This window comes from Chiloscyllium plagiosum, unplaced genomic scaffold (genome assembly GCF_037043375.1).
Source record: "Chiloscyllium plagiosum isolate Xiang-an unplaced genomic scaffold, Cpla_swu_hap1 HiC_scaffold_48, whole genome shotgun sequence".
NCBI classification, from domain to species: domain Eukaryota; kingdom Metazoa; phylum Chordata; class Chondrichthyes; order Orectolobiformes; family Hemiscylliidae; genus Chiloscyllium; species Chiloscyllium plagiosum.
The window spans coordinates 15,545,332-15,568,791 of NW_028270186.1; the positions used below are offsets into that span (position 1 = coordinate 15,545,332).

Genomic DNA, 23,460 nt, shown 5'->3' on the forward strand with positions numbered 1-23,460 from the left:
GGATCCTTCTCAAGATAGCAGCTGGTGACAAGTGGTGTTCCACAAGGGTCAGTGTTGGGTCTACAACTTTTCACTTTATACATTAGCCATCGAGATGAAGGAACTGAGGGCATTCCGGCTAAGTTTGCAGATGATACAAAGGGAGGTAGAGGGACAGGTAGCAGTGAGGAAGCAGGGAAGCTGCAGAAGGATTTGGATAGGTGAGGAGAGTGGGCAAAGAAGGGGCAAATGGAGGACAATGTGGGTAAGTCTGAGGGCATGCACTTTGGGACAGAGAGTAGAGGCATGGACTATTTTCTCAATGGGGAGAAAATTCAGAAGTCTGAAGTGCAGAAAGACTCGAGAGTTCTAGTCCTGGATTCTCTCCAGGTAAGCTTGCAGGTTGAGTCAGTCATTAGGAAGGCAAATGCAATGATGGCACTTATTTTGAGAGGACTTGAATACCAAAGCAGCAGTGCACTCCTGAGGCTCAATAAGGCTCTGGTCAGACCACATTTGGAGGATTGTGCACAGTTCTGGGCCCCATATGTCTGTGTGGAGTTTGCACATTCTCCCAGTGTCTGCTCCGGTTTCCTCCCACAGTCCAAAGATGTGCAGGTCAGGTGAATTGGCCGTGCTAAATTACCCACAGTGTTAGGTGCATTAGTCAGAGGGAAATGGATCTGGGTGGGTTACTCTTCGGAGGGTCGGTGTGGACTGGTTGGGCAGAAGGGCCTGTTTCCACACTGTAGGGAATCTAATCTAATATCACAGGAAGGATGGACTGGTCCTGGAGCGTGCTCAGAGGGAATGGTCCCAGGAATGAAAGGCTTAACATATGAGGAACGTTTGAGGAGTCTGGGTTTATACTTGATGGAATTTAGAAGCATGTGGGGGGATCTAATTTGAAACATATGGAATACTGAATGGCCTGGGCTCAGTAGATGTTGGGAAGACGTTTCCATTGGTTGGAGAGACTCTGACTCAAAGGCATAGACTTGGGGTAAAGAGATGACCTTTTAGAATGGAGATAAGGAGAAACATCTTCAGCCAGAGAGTTGGGGAATCTATGAAATTCACTGCCACAGAAGGCTGTGGAGGCCAGGTCACTGAGTATCGAGGGAATCAAGGGTTATGGGGAGAAAGGGGGAGAATGGGGTTGAGAAACTTGTCCGCCATGATTGAATGGCGGAGCAGACCCGATGGGCTGAGTGGCCTAATTTCTGCTCCTGTGTCTTGTGGTCTTATAATCAGGCACATTGCTTTGTCCTGGGTGTTTCTGAGCCTTTTGAGTGTTGTTGGAGCTTTACCCTTCCAGGCCAGTGAGGAGTATTCCATCACACTCCTGACTTGTGCCTTCCGGGTGGTTTTGGAGAGACAGGAGGTGAGTTACTCACTGCAGTATTCCCAGCTTCTGACTTGCTTTTGTAGCCACTGTATTTATATGTGTAGTCGAGTTAAGTTGCTGTCAACAGTAATTTCATGTCCTGGGCTCCCTTAGGAAGAAAATGTTTGTGCCTCCTCTGTTTCTCTGAAGAGTGTGCTCGGACCTGAACTGCTATCCAAAAGCACAGATAAACTGCTCTTGTTTAGCCTCTGGGACGAACTCCAGATGCCCTACAGTATGGAAGCAGGCCTTTGGCCCACTGAGTCCACACTGACCCTCCAAGGAGCATCCCACCCAGAGCCATCCCCCTGTAACCCTGTATTTCCCATGGCTAAGCCACCCAGCCTGCACATCCTGGACACCACGGCACGGCCACTCCACCTAACCCCGCAACATCTTGGGAGTGTGAGAAGAAACTCACGCAGACAGAGGGAGAATGTGCAAACACCACACAGACAGTCACCTAAGGGCAGGCTGTGTCAACTGGGCAAGTGGGAAATTTAGAAGGGAAACCCCTCTGGGGACAAACACTTTAGAGCACAGCAAACCAATGACTGTCGGCTGTCTAATGAGAGGTTCTTGTGTTTCAGTGGCAGCCGAGGATGCAGATTACATGTTCATGAGTTGTGTTACCCTGGCAGAGAATCGCTTGGATATGCAGCTCCCCACAAGTGGTAGGTGGGATTCATGTTCGCATTGTACATTTCCTGGTCAGCCCATTCGAGCGGCAATAAGTAGTCACAGACACTGCTGTCCTCTTGAATCAGAAGATCATGGACCAAGTCTCATTCCAGAAGCTTGAATGTGACACTTAGGCTGCCATTCCAATGCAGGCTTGATCAAGTGCTGGACGGTCAGAGGTGCTGGCTTTCAGGTGAGGTATAAAATGGAGGCCTGAGGCGCAGCTATATTTAAAAAGACTCTGTGGCACTGCTCAGAGGGCCAATGGGGGAGGGAGGTTAATCATCAGTGTCTTGCACTATGTTGATCCTCAGTTCGTGTCAAACATGCTCATTATCTCTATGCTGTTTGTGGGATCTTGCTGTGCAGCCATTGCCTGTCTTGTTTCCTTTATTACAGCAGTGATGGCCCTTCACTGACTGTTTTGAGGGTTTTTTTTTAACCCTTTCACAAGAGCCTTGTTGGCGAGGTGACATCCAAAATTACCCAGAGGGCAATTAAGAGTCAGTCAAATTACTGTGGGTCTGGAGTCACATGAAGATTAGACCAGGTGAGGATGTCAGTTTCCTTCCCCAAACGGTATTAGTGGACCAGATGGTTTTTTTCCGACAATTGACAATGGATTCACGGTCATCATCCGACTGTCAGTTCCAGATTTTTATTCAGTTCAAATCCCACCATCTGCCGTGGTGGGATTTGAACCTGGGTCCCCACAACATTAGCTGGGTCTCTGGATTAATCAGCAATATTACCCCGAGGCTATCCCCTCCCCTTGATAATTCCATGAAACAGGAGCTCTGGAGATGCTGTTTTGCTGGGGGAGTTTATGAAATGGAAGCTGGTTCCAGTGAGAGTGAGCTATGTCTATAGACCTACGAGAAACAAACTTTGCTAGGCCGCAGAATCTGTCAGCTCCTAGTCCCTCCTATTGGCTCTCATCAATGGGCAGTGGGGTGGGATTTGGTCACCTACTCACTGATATTTTTGGTTAGCACAGGCCAATAAAGAGGAGTGGGAGAGTAGGCCCTGAAGCACCTTGTGCCTGTTCACTGATTATTTGTGGCCTATATTTCACATCAACTGCAGCCTCCCGCAGAGGTGAAGGGGAGGTCAGTGTTGGACATGGCCAACACTGCTCACTTGCAGCGGTTAGCACGAGATAACAATGCACTGTCAATAATATCAGTGAAAACAACGTGAATGTTCCGAACTCTCCCAATACTTTGAAGTAATTCCACTGTTGTCCAACAGCGAGCAAGCTGCGGAACGTTCTGGAGATCATCGAAGACACAGAAGACGTTTCGCCCTGCCCCCAATTATTGGATGATTTCCAAACCAAAGTGGTAAGGTCAAAGTTTCTTTTATGAATAACATTAGGACTGGCAATCAAGCTTGTTAAATCACATTTCTCAGCTCTGAAAGAGTGTATTCCATCAGTCCTGAGAGATATTAGAACCTAGGCTGGTACAATTGCAACTTTAAAAATGGGTGGGTATATGAATAGGAAGGGTTTGGAGGGATATGGGCCGGGTGCTGGCAGGTGGGACTAGATTGGGTTGGGAATATCTGGTCAGTATGGACGGGTTGGACCGAAGGGTCTGTTTCCGTGCTGTACATCTCTATGACTATGACTCAATGCCGAAGATGGAGGAAAAGGAGGCCTTTCCTGAGTCCACTTTGCATTCAATGGCTGATCTGATCATCTCCACTTTGGTGCTTTCTCCCCAGTAACCTTTGATCCCCTTCCTGATTAAAAATCTGTCTGTCTATCTCAGCCTTGGATCGACTTGATAATTAAGCCTCTCCAGTAATCAGCTTCTGTACTCCCACACTTCATTTACTGAGAGGCACATTGCTGCTCTCCAAACTACAATAAAGATACAGGAGCACTGCAGAAAGTGCAAGAAAATGATTTTACAAGGGACGAGACAACACCCGAGAGGTCTTCAGTGACAAGAGAAAATGAAACAGGCTCAGATGCCTTCCGATTGGACACAGAACACTGAGAGATGACCTGGCCAAGGTATTTAAAATTATGACAGGTTTTAACAGGGTGAGTGCAGAGAAGCTGTTTTCACATGTGGGGAGTTCAAGACCAGGAAGTTACGATAACTGTGAGTCAACACAATTCAGTAGGAATTTCCCTACTCCATTTGTATTTATCAAGCACCCAAAAGGTCCTTGACAGGAGAGTTCATCGAACAAAATTTGAGACCGACCTACATAAAGTCAGTGAGTTCAGGAGCTGATGGGTGAACATGCCTTGGTGCAAGTTGGGACACAGTCAGTGCAGTTTCACAGATTAAAGGGAGGATAGGATCCCTACAGTGTGGAATCAAGCCATTCGGCCCACTGATCCTCTGAAGAGCATCCCACCCAGTCTCGCTCCCCTACCGTATCCCTGCATTTCCCATGGCTAATCCAACTATCCCACACATCCCTGGACACTAGTAGCAATCTGGCATGGCCAATCCGCGTAACCTGCACAAGGAAATCTACGCAGACACGGGGAGAATGGGCAAACTCGACACAGTTGCCGAGAATGGAATCGAACCCAGCTCCATGGTGCTGTGAGGCAGCAGTGCTAACCACTGAGCCACCCTACCGCCCCCATGTGGGGAGAATGCAGATGGACAGCCAGGAGTCTGTGGGAAGAGATAAGCCAAAAGGTAAGGAAGACATGCATGGGACCTCATAACAGCAGTTGAGGCGAATACCACAGGTGCTTTTAAAGGGGAGCGAGGCAATCATGAGGTGGCTCAGTGGTTAGCGCTGCTGCCTCACAACACCAGGATCCCGGGTTCGATTCCAGCCTTGGGTGTGGAGTTTGCACATTCTCCCCGTGTCGTGCTCCGGTTTCCTCCCACAGTCTAAAGATGTGCACGTCAGGCGAATTGGGGTGTGTAGGTGAGGTGCATTTATCAGGGGTAAACGTAGACTAAGAGGGTAGGGAGATGAGTCTGGGTGGGTTATTCTTCGGAGGGCCTGTGTGGACTTGTTGGGCCGAAGGGCCTGTTTCCACACTGTAGAAAACCAAATCAATTCAAGATGGTATCTCAGATTAGGCCTAGGGGGTATTCATGTGTCTGCACAACCAGAGATTACAGACTGACACTTATCTGGGGAAACAAGTCCTATCGCTGAGAGCAGCTGAGGCCCTGTATGGGGAGCAAGGGGAGCTGTAAAAAGCAGATTTTTAGAAGGAATGAAAACAATTATTCCTCGAAATACTTGGCAGGTCTCGCAGCAACTGTGCAGAGAGACACAAAGATAATATTGCAAATCTGTGACCTGTCTTTCTTAAGTTAATCTTGATAAACCTTTCACTGCAGCTTGGTGCCTCATCTCTGAGTGCAGCATTGTGTGGGACCTTTTCAGAAGAGGGTCGATGTTTCAGGCATGAACCTTCACCAGGAGAGCCCTGATGAGGGGTTTTGTCCGAAACGTTGACTCTCTTGCTTCTCAGATGCTGCCTGACCTGCCGTGCTTTTCTCCAGCCCTACACTTTCGCGACTCCGAGCTCTTTTCATCCATACATCATTCTGAAGGGACTTTTAGACACGCAATGTCTTTGGATAGAGACAAAGGTACTGGTCGGGATGTCACACAGATAATAAGGAAGTACCTTGATCGGGTTCGAAACTGACAGAGACTTTGAGTGGGTCTGGTCTTCTTTATTGAGAATGCAGCACCACCGTGGGATTCAAACCCAAGCAAGACGGGACCCTTTCAAAACTAGCCCAAACAGACAGAAAGGGGAGAATCATTCAGTTAAAGTTAGTCCGAACGGTTCATGTGCAGCTGTTTTTGTTTTCACAAAAGGTTCAAAGCAGTGACTCTCTCTCTGCCACTAATTAAGCTGTTTATTTTGCAAAAGTAGCACAAATGTTAACAGTCTCGCAACTGCAAGCAAGAATCAAGATCAATCCAAAAACCTGGTCTCCACAGAAAGTTAAAATGCAATTTTCGCTTCTGTGCCCAAACCCAATTTGACACAATAGGTCAGACCGTGCTCGAGACAGGAGAAGTCAGCCTTCATCTCCCTTTCGTTATCCCTTTTCCCCTTCTCCTCCCTCTCTCTTTTCCTTCGGCCACTTTTCCTGCAACTCTCTGTTCCTCCGTTTCTCTCATTCACCTCTCCATTCCCGCGCCTGCTTGCTTCCCCCCTACCAAACAGCGCTGTGTGTCATAAGTGCTTGTTGGTGAATGCAGTTTAATTTGTTTTAAGCTTCTGGTTTGACATTGGGCAGCTGCTGCTGTCTGGCAGCGCGCCAGACCTGAGTCCGTGACAATCCGCACTCCCACAGATCCTCTAATGAGTGGCACTAATGAGACCACATCAGAGAAAAGCCTCTGAAGACTGGGCCCCATTGGCTCAATTAGCTGGCAACAGCCCTCGCAAAGTTCTGTTCGAACCGACTCCCCAGCTCATCATTATGTTTTCCTAATATGAGTTGGAGCTCACACAGTCCGGAATTCTGCAAATTAATGAAAATAAAAATCACCCCCTCGAAATCCTGGAGGTTATCAATGACTAGAATTGGAACTGGACCATGGATTCCAGTCAGAGGCTTAGAACCCAGCAGAATCCTGCCTGTGTAGATCACAAAGCACCAAGCAGGAATGTGATAGAATGTTCCCATTTGCCTGGCTAAATGCAGCTACAAAAGCTCTCAACACCATTCAAGACACAACAGTCCATCTGAGGGGTATCCCATCCAATCCCTTCAGCATCCTCTTCCTCTACTACTGATGCACAGTAGCAGCAGCATGTTCCAACTGCAAGACGCAAGAACCAAGAATCTATTGATTGCACCTTCTAAACCCGTGGTTTCTACTCTCTAGGAGGGCAAGGGCAGCAGATACATGGAAACACCAGCTCCCTGCAAGTTACCCTCTGAGCCCCTCACCATCCTGACTTGGAAGAATATCAGAGAGTCATAGAGATGGCCGTTCCTTCAGTGTCGGTGGGTCAGAATCCTGCAGCTCCCTCCCCGAACAGCACTGTGCGAGGGTCCTTATGCCCCGGGGTTCTCTGAGGCAGTTCACTACCACCTTCTCAAGGGGAAATTAGAGATGGGCAATCAATGTGAGTCTCACATCCCGTGGTCTGGGCACATCAATCAATTGGAGTTGCAGGGAATTGGTGGAAATCAATTGGAGTTGCAGGGAACAAGGACGTCCATCCCTGATACTAGATCAGAGTGGTGCTGGAAAAGCACAACAGTTCAGGCAGCACCCGAGGAGCAGTAAAACCGACATTTCGGGCAAAAGCTGATTTCGGGAATACCTGATGAAGGGCTTTTGCCTGAAACGTCGATTTTCCTGCTCCTCGGATGCTGCCTGAACTGCTGTGCTTTTCCAGCACCACTCTAATCTAGACTCTGGTTTCCAGCATCTGCAGTCATTGTTTTTACCGAGTCTATCCCTGATACATTGGCCATTTGTCAGCACTGAGTAATGCTGGCGCCCCCAACACTCCTCGGCCTTTCGTTGTTAACGTTCACCAACCAAAAAGCCACTCAGTGCCAAATCCCCTGGGATGTCCGATGGAGCAAGGCTTGTTGCAGTCTTCATCAGTGGGGATTTATCCTCTCACTATCCTTCCTGTCAACCCCGCTTGTATTTTATATGTGTCTTTCCGCAACAGGCCAATGAATTTGCACCCAACCTGCTCAATGTTTCCTCATGAGACAACAGCATCTCAGAGAGGATCATGGGGCGGCTTCGGATGAGACTGGGCCCAACCACCTCTCGATGGCATCTTGACTGTCGAGTGTTGTGGAATTAAAAGCTCATGCTTTGCATCTCTGCAGCCTCCAACTGTCGTTGTGAACCCTGCTGCTGTCCATCAAATTCTGTGTGTGTGGATAGGATGACCACAGCGGGTGACCTGAAGACTGCGCTCTGGCTAACAGTATCCTGACAGGTGCCTCACCAAGGTTTGCATTATCTGTGAAAGCTGACCAGTAAGGTCTGGAGCGCAGAGCGAGCACAGCATCATGGCAACCAACGCACGGCCCTGAATCCAGAACCCGACTCAAGCCCACACTTGAGCTTATGATAAAGTTATGGTGTGCTCTTTCAAACGCAGGCCAACGTAATCTTCAAAAGGGCGCAAGCCTCTCCAGAGAGAAGGAAAATGTCCTGTTTACAAGACGTGGGCTCGTTCCCCAGCTCCCCCTCTGAGCTGCTGTCCTGATACCATCAGCGGCAGGAAATCAGTCATAATTAATGTCTGGACAAATGTTTGCAAGACCAGGAACACCCACGTAAACAGAGGAAGCACTGAGGGCCCCTCAGTCGCATCAAAAGCTACAGGAATTCAAGATGATCGAGTCATTCTGCAGCATTCCCCAGCATGCCGGGTTTGCGATAGGGTGTCAGGGGGTGTGCTGTTTGACTGTGGAGCCGAGTGTCTGGATGGATGCTGCTCTAGCTTGGGTGGGTTAGGCAGCGAAAGTGACTCGAGAGGCAGCAGTCTGGGCGCCGGTCAGTGGACACTAGCTGCAGGACAGATGCTATCATCCCCTGAGAGGGAGGGGACAACAGGTTCGTGCTCTGGGGCGTCACTGCCAGTTGCTCCCAGTTCCTCAGCAAGCCCAGTACTGGGCTACAAGCGACAAACTCCAAGCTCCTTTTAACACTGTCAGTCACAATGAAGCTGTTGGCACTCTGAGCTAATATGGACAGAGTGCTGGTTCCTCTGAGAAAGGTTGCCCCACAGTCATTGAGGTGTACAGCACAGAAACCCTTCGGTCCAACCCTTCCATACCGACCAGATATCCCAACCCCAAACTAGTCCCACCTGCCAGCACCCGGCCCATATCCCTCCGAAACCCTTCCTATTCATATACCCAACCAAATGCCTTTTATATATTGCAGTTGTACCAGCCTCCACCACTTCCTCTGGCAGCTCATTCCACACGCGTACCACCCTCTGTGTGAAAATGTGGCCCCTTAGGTTTCTTTTATATCTTTCCCCTCTCACCCTCAACCTATGCCCTTTAGTTCTGGACTCCCCCACCCCAGGGTAAAGACTTTATTTATCCTATCCATGCCCCTCATGATTTTATAGACCTCTATTAGGTCACCCCTCAGCCTCCAACGCTCCAGGGAAAACAGCCCCAGCCTATTTAACCTCTCCTTATAGCTCAAATTCTTCAACCCTGGCAACATCTTTTCTGAACCCTTTCAAGTTTCACAACATCTTTCCGACAGGAAGGAGCCCAGAACTGCGTGCAATCTTTCAACAGCGGCCTAACCAATGTCCTGTACGTTGGCAAATACTGTCTCAATGCCCAGAGTTGAGCTCCAATTGCTCCCACAGCTCTAACCACATCTTCCTCCCAACAGATGCAGAGTACTCCTCCACCGGCCCCTCACCAAACCAATGAGGTCCACCCCGATGACTCCTACGAGGACGCAGAACCACTCAACCCCCTCACGCAGTGCACTGCAGGTATGTGAACTGACAAATGCAAACATCAATCCTTGAGGTATGTGCGACAACAGAAAGACAGTTCACAGAGATTCTGGATTCACAGTCTAACTGGTCAATGGTGATAAAGCCAACAAGCGCTGGAGGATCTCAGCAGGTCTGGCAGTGTCTATGAAAAGAGTAGCAGAGGTAATGTTGCCAACCCAAAGGTTTCTTCGAACCAGTAATGAAAAGGAGTCATATCAGATGTGAAAAATAAGTTCTGTTTATCTGAATGGCTCTGCTTCGAATCCCCAGCATCTACGACAATTTGCTTTCATCTGACTGGCCAATGGTAAACCATCCCAGAACAGTTGGATTTAGTGAGTGCCCAGGGTCTCCAGGGAATGCATCAGGATTTCCAGGGGTCTCCAGGAGAGTGTGTCTGTATTTACAGGTGTCTCCAGGGAGTATGTCTGTATTTATAGGTGTCTTCAGGGAGTACATCTGTATTTAAAGGTGTCTCCAGGGGAGTGTGTCTGTACTTACAGGGGTCTCCAGGGAGTACGTATGTATTTAGAGATGTCTCCAGGGAGTACGTCTGTATTTACAGCGGTGTGCAGGGGTGTGTGTCTGTATTTACAGTGGTCTCCAGGGAGTACGTCTGTATTTAAAGGGGTCTGCAGGGGTGTGTGTCTGTATATACAGGGATCTCCAGGGGAGTACGTCTGTATTTACAGGGTCTCCAGCGAGTGTGTCTGTGTTTATAGGGGTCTCCAGGGAGTGTGTCTGCATTTATAGGGGTCTCCAGGGGAGTGTGTCTGTATTTACAGGGGTCCCTGGGGGAGTGTGTCTGTATTTACAGGGGTCCCTGGGGAGTACGTCCGTATTTACAGAGGTCTCCAGGGGAGTGTGTCTGTATTTACAGGGGTCTCCAGGGAGTATGTTTGTATTTACAGGGGTCCCTGGGAGAGTGTGTCTGTATTTACAGGGGTTTCCAGGGGAGTGTGTCTGTATTTACAGGGGTCTCCACGGGAGTGTGTCTGTATTTACAGGGGTCCCTGGGGGAGTGTGTCTGTATTTATAGGGGTCTCCAGGGGAGTGTGTCTGTACTTACAGGGGTCTGCAGGGGAGTGTGTCTGTATTTACAGGGGTCTCCACGGGAGTGTGTCTGTATTTACAGGGGTCCCTGGGGGAGTGTGTCTGTATTTATAGGGGTCTCCAGGGGAGTGTGTCTGTATTTACAGGGGTCTGCAGGGGAGTGTGTCTGTATTTACAGGGGTCCCTGGGGAGTACATCTGTATTTACAGGGGTCTCCAGGGGAGTGTGTCTGTATTTACAGGGGTCCCTGGGGGAGTGTGTCTGTATTTATAGGGGTCTCCAGGGGAGTGTGTCTGTATTTACAGGGGTCTGCAGGGGAGTGTGTCTGTATTTACAGGGGTCCCTGGGAGAGTGTGTCTGTATTTACAGGGGTCCCTGGGAGAGTGTGTCTGTATTTACAGGGGTCTCCAGGGGTGTGTGTCTGTATTTGCAGGGGTCTCCAGGGGAGTGTGTCTGTATTTACAGGGGTCTCCAGGGGAGTGTGTCTGTATTTACAGGGGTCCCTGGGAGAGTGTGTCTGTATTTACAGGGGTCTCCAGGGGAGTGTGGCTGTATTTACAGGGGTCTCCAGGGGAGTGTGTCTGTATTTACAGGGGTCCCTGGGAGAGTGTGTCTGTATTTACAGGGGTCTCCAGGGGAGTGTGTCTGTATTTACATGGGTCCCTGGGGGAGTGTGTCTGTATTGACAGGGGTCCCTGGGGGAGTGTGTCTGTATTTACAGGGGTCTCCAGGGGAGTGTGTCTGTATTTACATGGGTCCCTGGGGGAGTGTGTCTGTATTTATAGGGGTCTGCAGGGGAGTGTGTCTGTATTTACAGGGGTCTCCACGGGAGTGTGTCTGTATTTACAGGGGTCTCCAGGGGAGTGTGTCTGTATTTACAGGGGTCCCTGGGGGAGTGTGTCTGTATTTATAGGGGTCTCCAGGGGAGTGTGTCTGTATTTACAGGGGTCTGCAGGGGAGTGTGTCTGTATTTACAGGGGTCCCTGGGAGAGTGTGTCTGTATTTACAGGGGTCTCCAGGGGAGTGTGGCTGTATTTACAGGGGTCTCCAGGGGAGTGTGTCTGTATTTACAGGGGTCCCTGGGAGAGTGTGTCTGTATTTACAGGGGTCTCCAGGGGAGTGTGTCTGTATTTACAGGGGTCTCCAGGGGAGTGTGTCTGTATTTACATGGGTCCCTGGGGGAGTGTGTCTGTATTTATAGGGGTCTGCAGGGGAGTGTGTCTGTATTTACAGGGGTCCCTAGGGGAGTATGTCTGTATTTATAGGGGTCTCCAGGGGAGTGTGTCTGTATTTACAGGGGTCTGCAGGGGAGTGTGTCTGTATTTACAGGGGTCCCTGGGAGAGTGTGTCTGTATTTATAGGGGTCTCCAGGGGAGTGTGTCTGTATTTACAGGGGTCTGCAGGGGAGTGTGTCTGTATTTATAGGGGTCTCCAGGGGAGTGTGTCTGTATTTACAGGGGTCTGCAGGGGAGTGTGTCTGTATTTACAGGGGTCCCTGGGAGAGTGTGTCTGTATTTATAGGGGTCTCCAGGGGAGTGTGTCTGTATTTACAGGGGTCTGCAGGGGAGTGTGTCTGTATTTACAGGAGTCCCTGGGAGAGTGTGTCTGTATTTATAGGGGTCTCCAGGGGAGTGTGTCTGTATTTACAGGGGTCTCCAGGGGAGTGTGTCTGTATTTACAGGGGTCCCTGGGGGAGTGTGTCTGTATTTACAGGGGTCGCCAGGGGAGTGTGTCTATATTTACAGGGGTCCCTGGGGGAGTGTGTCTGTATTTACAGGGGTCTCCAGGGGAGTGTGTCTGTATTTACAGGGGTCTCCAGGGGAGTGTGTCTGTATTTACAGGGGTCCCTGGGAGAGTGTGTCTGTATTTACAGGGGTCGCCAGGGGAGTGTGTCTGTATTTACAGGGGTCCCTGGGGGAGTGTGTCTGTATTTACAGGGGTCCCTGGGAGTGTGTCTGTATTTACAGGGGTCCCTGGGGGAGTGTGTCTGTATTTACAGGGGTCCCTGGGAGAGTGTGCCTGTATTTACAGGGGTCTCCAGGGGAGTGTATCTGTATTTACAGGGGTCCCTGGGAGAGTGTGCCTGTATTTACAGGGGTCTCCAGGGGTGTGTGTCTGTATTTGCAGGGGTCTCCAGGGAGTGTGCCTGTATTTACAGGGGTCTCCAGGGGAGTGTATCTGTATTTACAGGGGTCCCTGGGGGAGTGTGTCTGTATTTACAGGGGTCTCCAGGGGTGTGTGTCTGTATTTACAGGGGTCCCTGGGGGAGTGTGTCTGTATTTACAGGGGTCCCTGGGAGAGTGTGCCTGTATTTACAGGGGTCTCCAGGGGAGTGTATCTGTATTTACAGGGGTCCCTGGGAGAGTGTGCCTGTATTTACAGGGGTCTCCAGGGGTGTGTGTCTGTATTTGCAGGGGTCTCCAGGGGAGTGTGTCTGTATTGACAGGGGTCCCTGGGGGAGTGTGTCTGTATTTACAGGGGTCCCTGGGGGAGTGTGTCTGTATTTACAGGGGTCCCTGGGGGAGTGTGTCTGTATTTACAGGGGTCTCCAGGGGAGTGTGTCTGTATTGACAGGGGTCCCTGGGGGAGTGTGTCTGTATTTACAGGGGTCCCTGGGAGAGTGTGCCTGTATTTACAGGGGTCTCCAGGGGTGTGTATCTGTATTTACAGGGGTCCCTGGGAGAGTATGTCTGTATTTGCAGGGGTCTCCAGGGGAGTGTGTCTGTATTGACAGGGGTCCCTGGGGGAGGAGCACGTCAGTGTTTATAGAGCATTCTCATTTGAACCTGTACGAAATGAATGTGCTTCCAGAGTGCGCGGACTCAGACAGCAGTCACTATGAGTCTTACGGAGAGGATGACGTTTCCGGGAACAACCGCACAGGCTCCCTTCGAATGCTGCCCACAGACTCGCCCACACGGCCTCCGCCCCACCCACGGATCTGTGGCTTTCTCTGGCGGAAGAAGTGGCTGGGACAGTGGACAAAGCAGTTATTTCTCATCAGAGACCAAGCTCTGCTGGTATGTTCCCTCACGCTGGCCTGAGACGGTCCTGGAAATGTCGGAACTTTCTTCACTCTGATCTACCCTTTGCCAGAGCCTCAGTAAGACTGCTCTACAGTAGACTCTCCTCCCTGCCCAAGTCTCCTCCAACAGCCTCGATATCCTGACTTCCTTCTGTCTCCTGCATTTGTGGTCTAACCATAGCTCCTTTTTATCTCTCTGCATTGCACAGACTCACCCTCTCTCATTAATGCATGGGTATTAACGCTCACAATTTCTCTCTCATTTGGTGCTCAGTTGGATGCCTGTTTCACCACTGAGGTAGACAGGCATCCAGATGGCTATTAGAGTCATAGAGATGTACAGCACAAAAACAGACCCTTCAGTCCAACCCGTCCATGCCAACCAGATATCCCAACCCAATCTAGTCCCACCTGCCAGCACCCCGCCCATATCCCTCCAAACCCTTCCTATTCATATACCCATCCAAATGCCTCTTAAATGTTGCAATTGTCCCAGCCTCCACCACTTCCTCTGGCAGCTCATTCCATACACACACCACCCTCTGCGTGAAAAAGGTGCCCCTTAGGTCTCTTTTATATCTTTCCCATCTCACTCTAAACCTATGCCCTCTAGTTCTGGATTTCTCCACCCCAGGGAAAAGAGTTTGCCTATTTACTCTATCCATGCCCCTCATAATTTTGTAAACCTCTATAAAGTCACCCCTCAGCCTTCGACGCTCCAGGGAAAACAGCCCCAGCCTGTTCAGCCCCTCCCTATAGCCCAAATCCTCCAACCCTGGCAACATCCTTGTAAATCTTTTCTGAACCCATTCAAGTTTCACAACATCTTTCTGTTAGGAAGGAGACCAGAATTGTATGCAATATTCCAACAGTGGCCTAACCAATGTCTTGTACAGCAGCAACATGACCTCCCAACTCCTGTACTCAATACTCTGACCAATAAAGGGAAGCATACCAAACGCCTTCTTCACTATCCTATCTACCTGCAACTGCACTTTCAAGGAGCTATGATCCTGCACTCCAAGGTCTCTTTGTTCGGCAACACTGCCAAGGACCTTACCATTAAGTGTATAAGTCCTGCTAAGATTTGCTTTCCCAAAATGCTATTGATATTTAACATTGTTGGGTAGGTCTTGTAACAAGTCATTCAAAAGTATGATCATCGTTCAGACTGATAACTGAATTGGGATATGATAAAGATGTTACAAGTTCGCTCACCATTCTGGGCCCATGTTGATAACCATCTGAAACAGTTACTTCCAATAGGGTAGGCTGCAGTGCTGTCCAATACTCAGGGTACATCCTCAGCGTTTTAAGAATTACTTCACCAGTCAATGCGGTAACTCAATCAGGACTGATCCCATATGACAGCGTTGTGCAGGGAGGAAAGATTAAGGAGAATAGGACTCACACTCAGGACTTCAAAAGAATGAGGTGACCTCATTGAAATGTGTTCAATTCTTGCCAAGATCGATACAAGGGGCGGAGGGGGAAGAGACAATTTCCCAGGTTGGAGAGTCAGGAGGTCGCGATCATTGTCTCAGGATAAGGGGCCATCCATTTTGGACAGAGGTTTGTGACATTTGGGAGTTCGCCAACCCAGACAGCTGCGATGTCCATGCATGTCTGTGGGGAGGGAGGTGATGGCCTCGTGGTATTTAATTGCTGGACTGTTAACCCAGGGATCCAGGTCATGTTTTGGGGATCCAGGTTCGAATCCAGCCAGAGCAGGTGATGGAATTTGAATTGAACAGGGAGAAATCTGGAATTAAGAGCCTAATGCTGGCCATGGACCCAATGTTGACTGTTAGAAAAAGCCATCTGTTTCACTTCGATCATTCAGGGAAGGAAACTGCTATCCTTATCTGGTCTGGCCAATATGTGACTCCAAACGCATGTCAATGTGGTTGACCTCGAACTGCCCTCTGGGGCAATGAGGGATACCCTCGCCAGCAATCCCCTCATCCCGTGAACGAATGAGGGGAAAAAAAAGGTCAACAAGAGTATTCAAGACTGGGATTGACAGGTTCCTTTGGACATTAAGAGAAGGTAAGGATCTGAGGAGCAGGAGGTAGTGTTGAATGGCGTAGGAGGTGTCCCCATTTCCAACGAGGATGGTGGTCAAACAATGAAACCGGTGAAAATGCAGGACAGTATCAGCCACTCACTCTCATTGTAGTCTCAGTGAGGTCGATGTGTCGACTGGAATCACAGACTTATGCAGCAACCCTGTGCGTTTGAGTGATGGGGTGTGGGCTCTGTGTCAGATCAAATCATCTTGTCCACAGCTGATGTCAATAACCTTCTAGCCTTGAGCGCTTAATCAGTTCTCCTTTCCTGCAGTGTTATAAGTGCATGAAGGACCAGTATCCCTTGATGGAGCTCAGCCTGCAGGGATCCCGGGTCACGTACAAGTTTAAACGCAGTAAGAAGATACAGCACGAGCTTAAGATTACCACAGCGAGTAATGAGACTCTGGTGCTTGGCCTGCAGAGTCGTGAGCAGACTGAGGACTGGCGGAAGGTTTGGAGGTGTTAACACCAGAAATTTAACTCAGCGACTAACTTGTACAGTAACCCTGTTTATAAATGACTCAACACTAGAATGACCTTCATTACAAGTCACTAACCAGTATAGGAATTGTGGGTATAGCTGGTGAACAACTAAACCTTGTTATGGGTGACTAACCGGTACATTAATCCTTGTTGCGGGCACTAACAAGAACACTAACGGTGATCTATGTTATCGGGTACAAAGTGGTGTAGTAACTATGGTTCGGGGAGCTTGTTGGTACAATCTCCATCATTAGGAATGACTCCCTGTGACATTACCTCATTTTATTGGTTTACTAACTTGTACAACAACAGCATTTAGGTGGATTCACTGATATTGACAGCACCCATTGCGACTAATTCTTACTGTATGCCTTGTTCCAGGGAATGAAGCATTTCAGTACCCCTTGGTCACTGGTAGTTTGGCCTGAGAGCATCTGCTTTAGAGTATGGTTGGTACTGTGTCTCAGTGGTTAGCACTGCTGCCTCACAGCACCAGGAACCTGGGATCGATTCCGCCCTCGGGTGACTGTCTGTGTGGAGTTTGCAACTTCTCCCCGTGTCTGCATGGGTTCCCACAGCTTGGTCTGGTTTCCTCCCACAGTCCAAAGACGGGCAGGTTAAACAGATTAGATGAAGGGCTGATCATCTAACTCTCCTGCTCCTCAGATGCTGCCTGACTTGCTGTGTTTTTCGAGCGCCACACTTTTCGACTCTGACCTCCAGCATCTGCAATCCTGACTTTCTTCCAGGTTAGGTGGATTGGGCATGCTGAATTGTCCATCATGTCCTGGGATGTTAGCCATTGGAAATGCAGGGTTATGGTGACACGGTGGGGGAGCAGGTCTGGGTGGGATGATCTCTGGAGAATTGATGTGGAATCGATGGGCCAAATGGTCTGTTTCCACACTGTGGGGATTCTATGATTCAGAAGCCTGTCTGGCTCATGATAAAATACACAAGCATGGGTTTAACTCTGATACACATGATCGAATGGAGTTAGTTTGAACAGCCTCCTTCGAGTGTTCCAAAAAGAAGGAGAAGCATGTGTCAGGTCATAAATTTGTCTTGTGGGACGATCGGGGACATGAATCAAATTTTACGCTAAACGTTGCTTAATTGCAGAGTGGAAGGGCACTGTTGCATACAGGAGTGAGGTGTAGAGGCCAGAAACTGGCCAGTTTTGTTTCCCAGGTCTCTCAGAGTTAGTTGTACCCTTCAGCCTTGGGTTAGTGGTCGGGCAGTTGTTGGTGACACTCTCCTATTCCTTGCAGGAAGAGGGGGACTGTGGCAGGAGCGAGCTGTAACTGGAGTTATCTGGCGGGGGGAGGGGGGAATCAAAACAACAATGCCAGTGAGAAACGATTTGGTCTGAAACAATTCTGGACTCATCTTGGGTCCCATAATGCAGAGCTTTTACTGTCTTTAGGTCGTTGAAGAGGTGAGCAGTATGTCTTCCCGAACATCATCATGGAATTCATCACAGACGCCAGGGACGGACAGTCAATGTGTCGCAAGCAAAGTAAGTCAAAACATACCGCTCAATGTTCACCCCAGAGGCACCAACATTTTGGTCGAGACAGGTTGGGCCAAGTGGGCTAATCCGACGATGAACATTCTATGTCAAGAGCTAGTCTGCCAAGCTTGGGAAAGGAAGGTAAGGGGAATCCCTTTGCGTGTCGATCCAACACCAAGAGGAATAAGGAGGCCAAGGTAAAGGTCAGGGGTCAGAGGGATTCGATTCAAAGAGAAAGTTGTACGCCTGCTGTGGACATGAATACACACAAAGTTCGACCCACAACTGAAGTTTTTCAGGTTGAAATGAATTTCCCACCACGTACTTAGACTAGCATGTGACTCGTGACATTTGTATGACCTGTCATGGCCTCTGAACTAACAAGAATGCTTTGCCAAGGGAGCCATGTTTTCTGAAATAATGTGCTTTGCTTTCCCACAGTCAGCACTGAGGGGCAGTCGAGGTTCCGAACTGGAGAGACCCCCAGGTGAAGTGCTCGCTGACAACCCAGCCACTCGAGACACAGGTGAGGCCTCACTCTCTGACCTCCATTCCCTCAGGAGTTGTTACTGTCTGTCTCGCCAACTGCTCTGATCTCAAACACTGGACTTCAGGCTCCAAGCTGGACTCAAGAGTGTAGCCTATGTCTTTTCATTTAGTGCCCAGCCCAAACCCTCATGCCCACCACCCACATGGCATCCATACCCAGATCCTTTGTGTAAAGTACAGGCATGGTAGCAAAAGCATAGTTTTGTTGAAACAAAACGTGGGGATTTTTTGAAATCATGAGGGGCTGAGATTAAGTGAATAGCAAAGACCATCTCCTGAAGGGTAAAGAAATGTCAAACTAAAAGATAGATTTTTACAGCGAGGGGAGAAAGATTTGAAGGGGACTCAAGGGGCAACCTTTTCACACTGAGGGCATTGTATGTGAATTGTTCTGCCAGAGGAAGTGGTCGAGTGGAACGTTTTCAAAGAACTTTGGACAGGCATACAAAGGCTAAGGAGGGATGTGGGCCAATTGCAGGTAAATGGGACCAGCTTAGTTTGGGAAACTTGGTCAGCATAGACGAGTTATACTGAAGGGTCTGCTTCCGTGCTGTATGACTCCACGGTTCTAATTTGAGATGCTGCTGGATTTTGTTGAATGAATGCAGGTGTAAGATAAATAGTAGTGGCAGTGATGATCTTAAACCGATTCAGAGAAATGCGTTCCCTTGCTGTATTTATGTCGATAATTCTGAAATTGGGAACACAACCACAAACTCTGAAACTGCTTATTTGAAATCTAGCCGACTTACATCGTAAGTATGTTTTAAATGGGAGGTTATCCAGTTTGGTGGGAGGAAAAGTGCTGCTAAGTACATAGAGTCAGAGAGATGTACAGCACGGAAACAGACCCTTCGGCCCAACCCGTCCATGCCGACGAGATATCTCAACCCAATCTAGTCCCACCTGCCAGCACCCAGCCCATATCCCTCCAAACCCTTCCTATTCATATACCCATCCAGATGCCTCTTAAATGTTGCAATTGTACCAGCCTCCACCACATCCTCTGGCAGCTCATTCCATACACGCACCACCCTCTGCGTGAATTAGTTGCGCCTTAGGTCACTTTTAAATCTTTTCCCTCTCACCTTAAACCTGTGCCCTCTAGTTCTGGACTCCCCAACCCCAGGGAAAAGACCTTGCCTATTTATCCTATCCATGCCCCTCATAATTTTGTACATTTCTATAAGGTCACCCCTCAGCCTCCGACGCTCAGGAAAAACAGCCCCAGCCTGTTCAGCTTCTTCCTGTAGCTCAAATCCCTCCAACCCTGACAACATTCCCGTAAATCTTTTCTGAACCCTTTCAAGTTTCGCAACATCTTTCCGATAGGAAGGAGACCAAAGTGCATGCAATATTCCAACAGTGGCCTAACCAATGTCCTGTACAGCCCCAACATGACCTCCCAACTCCTGTACTCAATACTCTGACCAATAAAGGAAAGCATACCAAATGCCTTCTTCACTATCCTATCTACCTGCGACTCCACTTTCAAGGAGCTATGAACCTGCACTCCAAGGCCTCTTTGTTCAGCAACAATCCCCAGGATCTTGCCATTAAGTGTATAAGTCCTGCTGAGATTTGCTTTCCCAAAATGCAGCACCTCACATTTACCTAAATTAAACTTCATTTGCCACTTCTCAGCCCATTGACCCATCTGGTCCATATCCTGTTGTAATCTGAGATAACCCTCTTCGCTGTCCACTACACCTCCAATTTTGGTGTCATCTACAAACTTAACTAACTATACCTCTTATGCTCACCTCCAAATCATTCATGTAAATGACAAAAAGTAGAGGACCCAGCACCGATCCTTGTGGCACTCCACTGGTCACAGGCCTCCAGTCTGAAAACCCTCCACCACCACCCTCTGTCTTCTACTTTTGAGCCAGTCCTGAATCCAAATGGCTACTTCTCCCTGTATTCCATGAGATCTAACCTTGCTCACCAGTCTCCAATGGGGAACCTTGTCGAACACCTTACCGAAGTCCATATAGATCACATCTACCACTCTGCCTTCATCAATCCTCTTTGTTACTTCTTCAAAAAAACTCAATCAAGTTTGTGAGCCATGATTTCCCTCGCACAAAGCCATGTTGACTATCCCTAATCAGTCCTTGCCTTTCCAAATACATGTACATCCTATCCCTCAGGATTCCCTCCAACAACTTGCCCACCACCAACATCAGGCTCACTGGTCTATAGTTCCCTGGCTTGTCCTTACCATCTTTCTTAAACAGTGGCACCACGTTAGCCAAGCTCCAGTCTTCCGGCACCTCACCTGTGACTATCGATGATACAAATATCTCAGCAAGGGGCCCAGCAATCACTTCCCCAGTGTTCCAAGGTACACCTAATCAGGTCCTGGGGACTTATCCACTTTTATGCGTTTCAAGGCATCCAGCACTTCCTCCTCTGTAATATGGACATTTTGCAAGATGTCACCATCTATTTTCCTCGAGATTCCCAAGGATCTGGGTGCCTTGTTCTTAGGGAGCTGAAAGCCAGTGCAGCAAACGTTATGCTCACCTTTGTTGTGAGGATTTCTGTTCAGGGCAAGGAAGTCTGCCTTCAATTGTACACTGCTGGGACCGCACCTGGATAATTCTGTGCAGATGTGGTCCCTTGACCTCAGGAGGGAGTGACTTGCTATAGAGGGAGTGCAGCAGAGGTTCATGGGATTGTTCTCTTAACTAGTCCGACTGTCATCAAAGGAGAGATTGAGGAGACTGGGTCTGTGTTATCCTGAATTTAGAAGGACGAGTGGCAATCTCACAGAACAGCAATGTTTGAGAAGATTTGTAGCTCAGGTTGATGCGAAGTATGTAACTTAGCTCGCTGAGCTGCAAGCTGGACGTGAGACTCTGATGATGTTACCTCGTCATGGTGACCAAAAGGCTGAAAACAAACCTTCCAGCTCAGCAAGCCAACTGACATACGTAATCTCATGGAATCTTACAAAATTCTTCAGAAACAGAAATAATGCTTCCCTGGCTGTGGACTCCAGAATCAGGGAACTCAGTCTCAGAGGGAGAAGGAGGCCAATGAGAGGAGGAAGAATTTCTTCATAGAGTCATACAACATGGAAACAAACCCTTTGGTCCAACTTGTCCATATGAACCAATTATCCGAACCTAATCTCGTCCCATTTGCCAGCACTTGGCCCATATCCCTCTCAACCTTTCCTATTCATGTCCCCATCCAGATGCCTTTTAAATGCTGTAATTGTACCAGCCTCCACCACTTCCTCTGGCAGCTCATTCCATACACACATCTGTGTGAAAAAGCTGTCCATTGGGTCCCTTTTAAATCATTCCCCTCTCACCTTCAACCTATGCCCTCTAGCTCTGGACACCCCTGCCTGGGAGAAAAGAAATTGAATATTCACCCACGCATGCCCCTCATGATTTTATAAATCTCTATAAGGTTACTCTTCAGCCTCTAATCAGCACAAGTAGATAGGTTGGTGAAAAAGGCATACAGGATGCTTGCCTTTATTAGCTGGGTATACAATATGGAGCAATGAGATCTTGTGACAATCTTCTAAAACATTGGTTAGCCCACAGATGGTTGGTTTAGAATAGATTCCCTTCAATATGGAAGCAGTCCCTTCGGCCCACCAAATCCACAATGACCTTCTGAAGAGTAACCTACCCAGACCCATTCCCCTACCCTAAATTACCCTTGACTAATGCACCTAACACTGTGGGCAATTTAGCTTGGCCAATTCACCTGACCTGCACATCTTTGGACTGTGGGAGGAAACCGGAGCACCCAGAGGAAGCCCACGCAGACACGGGGAGAATGTGCAAACTCCACACAGACAGTCACCTGAGGCGGGAATCGAACCCAGGTCCCTGGCGCCGTGAGGCAGCAGTGACCACTGAGTTGGTGGGAAGTGAGTGCAATGGAGAAGACGCAGATCAGATTGACCAGAACGTTGCCTGGGATGGAAAATCTCAGTTATGAGGAGAGACTGGATAGGCTGGGTTTGTTTTCCCTGGAGCAATGAAAGGATTTGACTTAGACTGACATTATTAAGAGAGACAGAGACAGAGTAGATCATGAGAATCTTTTCCCCATGACAGACGTATCTAAGACCAGAGGACAGAAGTTTAAGTTGAGGAGTAAGTGATTCAGAGGAGATCTGAGCAAAAGATTTTTCGCCCAGTGGGTGGTGGAAATGTGAAACATGCTGCCCGAGAGGTTGGTAAAGACAGATATTCTCCCGGCATTGAAGCAGCATTTGGAAGAGCTCTTAAAAGACCATGGCATAGTCGGCTATGGAACAAGTGCAGGTTAATGGGATTACAGTGCAGTTTGGTGTTTATTGGTCAGCAAAGACATGGTGAGTCGAAGGGCCTGTTCCTACATTGTATGACTCTGACTTGGAGAGAGATCTTTGCAATATCAGGGAGTGGAGGACGATGAGCCACTGGCAAGACAGAGGAGATGGGGCCTGGGGGAGATCAACTATGATCTTGTTGAATGGTGGCGTCGTCCTGAGGAGCTAAATGATCGTGCTTATCTAAGTCTTTTTACTTGTCAACACAAGTGAGCCACTGAGATATTAACAGTCGCAAGTCTCCCATTCTCCTCTGAGCTGCACAATGTCGGGACATTGAGAACAAACAGATGAGGAAATCACTTGGCCTTTGTTCCTGGATCTTTGGTCAGCTTCTGGCCTGATATCATCACTACATGAGCTCTTGCACTCCCTTTCCATATCCATTACTTCTTACTTGATGTATCTGTATCGCAAACTGGAGGTTTGAAGTGGTTCCACACTGGAGGACAGGGAACGACAGATATGGGGAAGGGGACAGTGATTAGAAACGTGATTCCACACTGATGGCACTCCATCTGATCTGCCCAGGTTACCTGAAGGTGCTCGTGAACAGCCACTGGCAGACTCTGTGGTGTCACATTGAGGACCGAGTGCTGTTGATGTATAAAGATGTCGGCGGAGCCGGGAGGCTGCACTACTCCGTGGACCTGCAAGGTTGTGAGGTCAGGATGCAGGCTGACAGCACCCACAAGTACAGGCTGACTGTCTCACAGCAGCACAAGGATCTGGCTGTGCTGCAGGTAAGGTGCTCCTTTGAATGGCTTCTTGGGTTCAGTTAGAGTAACGAGTTGTGGGAAAAAAATCTGCCACCCTGCCTACCCATTTGTATGCCCACACAGGAAATCAAACTTGGCCAAACGATACCAGAAACTCCCAGAATGCCTCAGCATTGACCAAACAGG

The 23,460-nt window shown here is 48.7% G+C and overlaps 1 protein-coding gene across 4 annotated transcripts in view; it reads left to right on the plus strand.

Moving 5' to 3' along the window:
- The window catches only part of LOC122542973 (actin filament-associated protein 1), a 76,415-nt gene that overhangs the window by 29,802 nt on the left and 23,153 nt on the right, over nt 1-23,460 (plus strand). For 2 of the 4 annotated variants that reach the window (XM_087984265.1, XM_087984266.1), the window contains exons 3-10: nt 1,957-2,040; nt 3,299-3,390; nt 9,404-9,509; nt 13,380-13,588; nt 15,937-16,116; nt 17,575-17,667; nt 18,103-18,187; nt 23,087-23,298. In XM_087984265.1, the coding sequence (XP_087840391.1) occupies nt 1,957-2,040; nt 3,299-3,390; nt 9,404-9,509; nt 13,380-13,588; nt 15,937-16,116; nt 17,575-17,667; nt 18,103-18,187; nt 23,087-23,298 (1,061 nt within the window). Of the gene's footprint in view, nt 1-1,956; nt 2,041-2,121; nt 2,241-3,298; nt 3,391-9,403; nt 9,510-13,379; nt 13,589-15,936; nt 16,117-17,574; nt 17,668-18,102; nt 18,188-23,086; nt 23,299-23,460 lie in introns of those variants that run through there. The other 2 variants (XM_087984268.1, XM_087984267.1) reach the window with 2 other exon arrangements.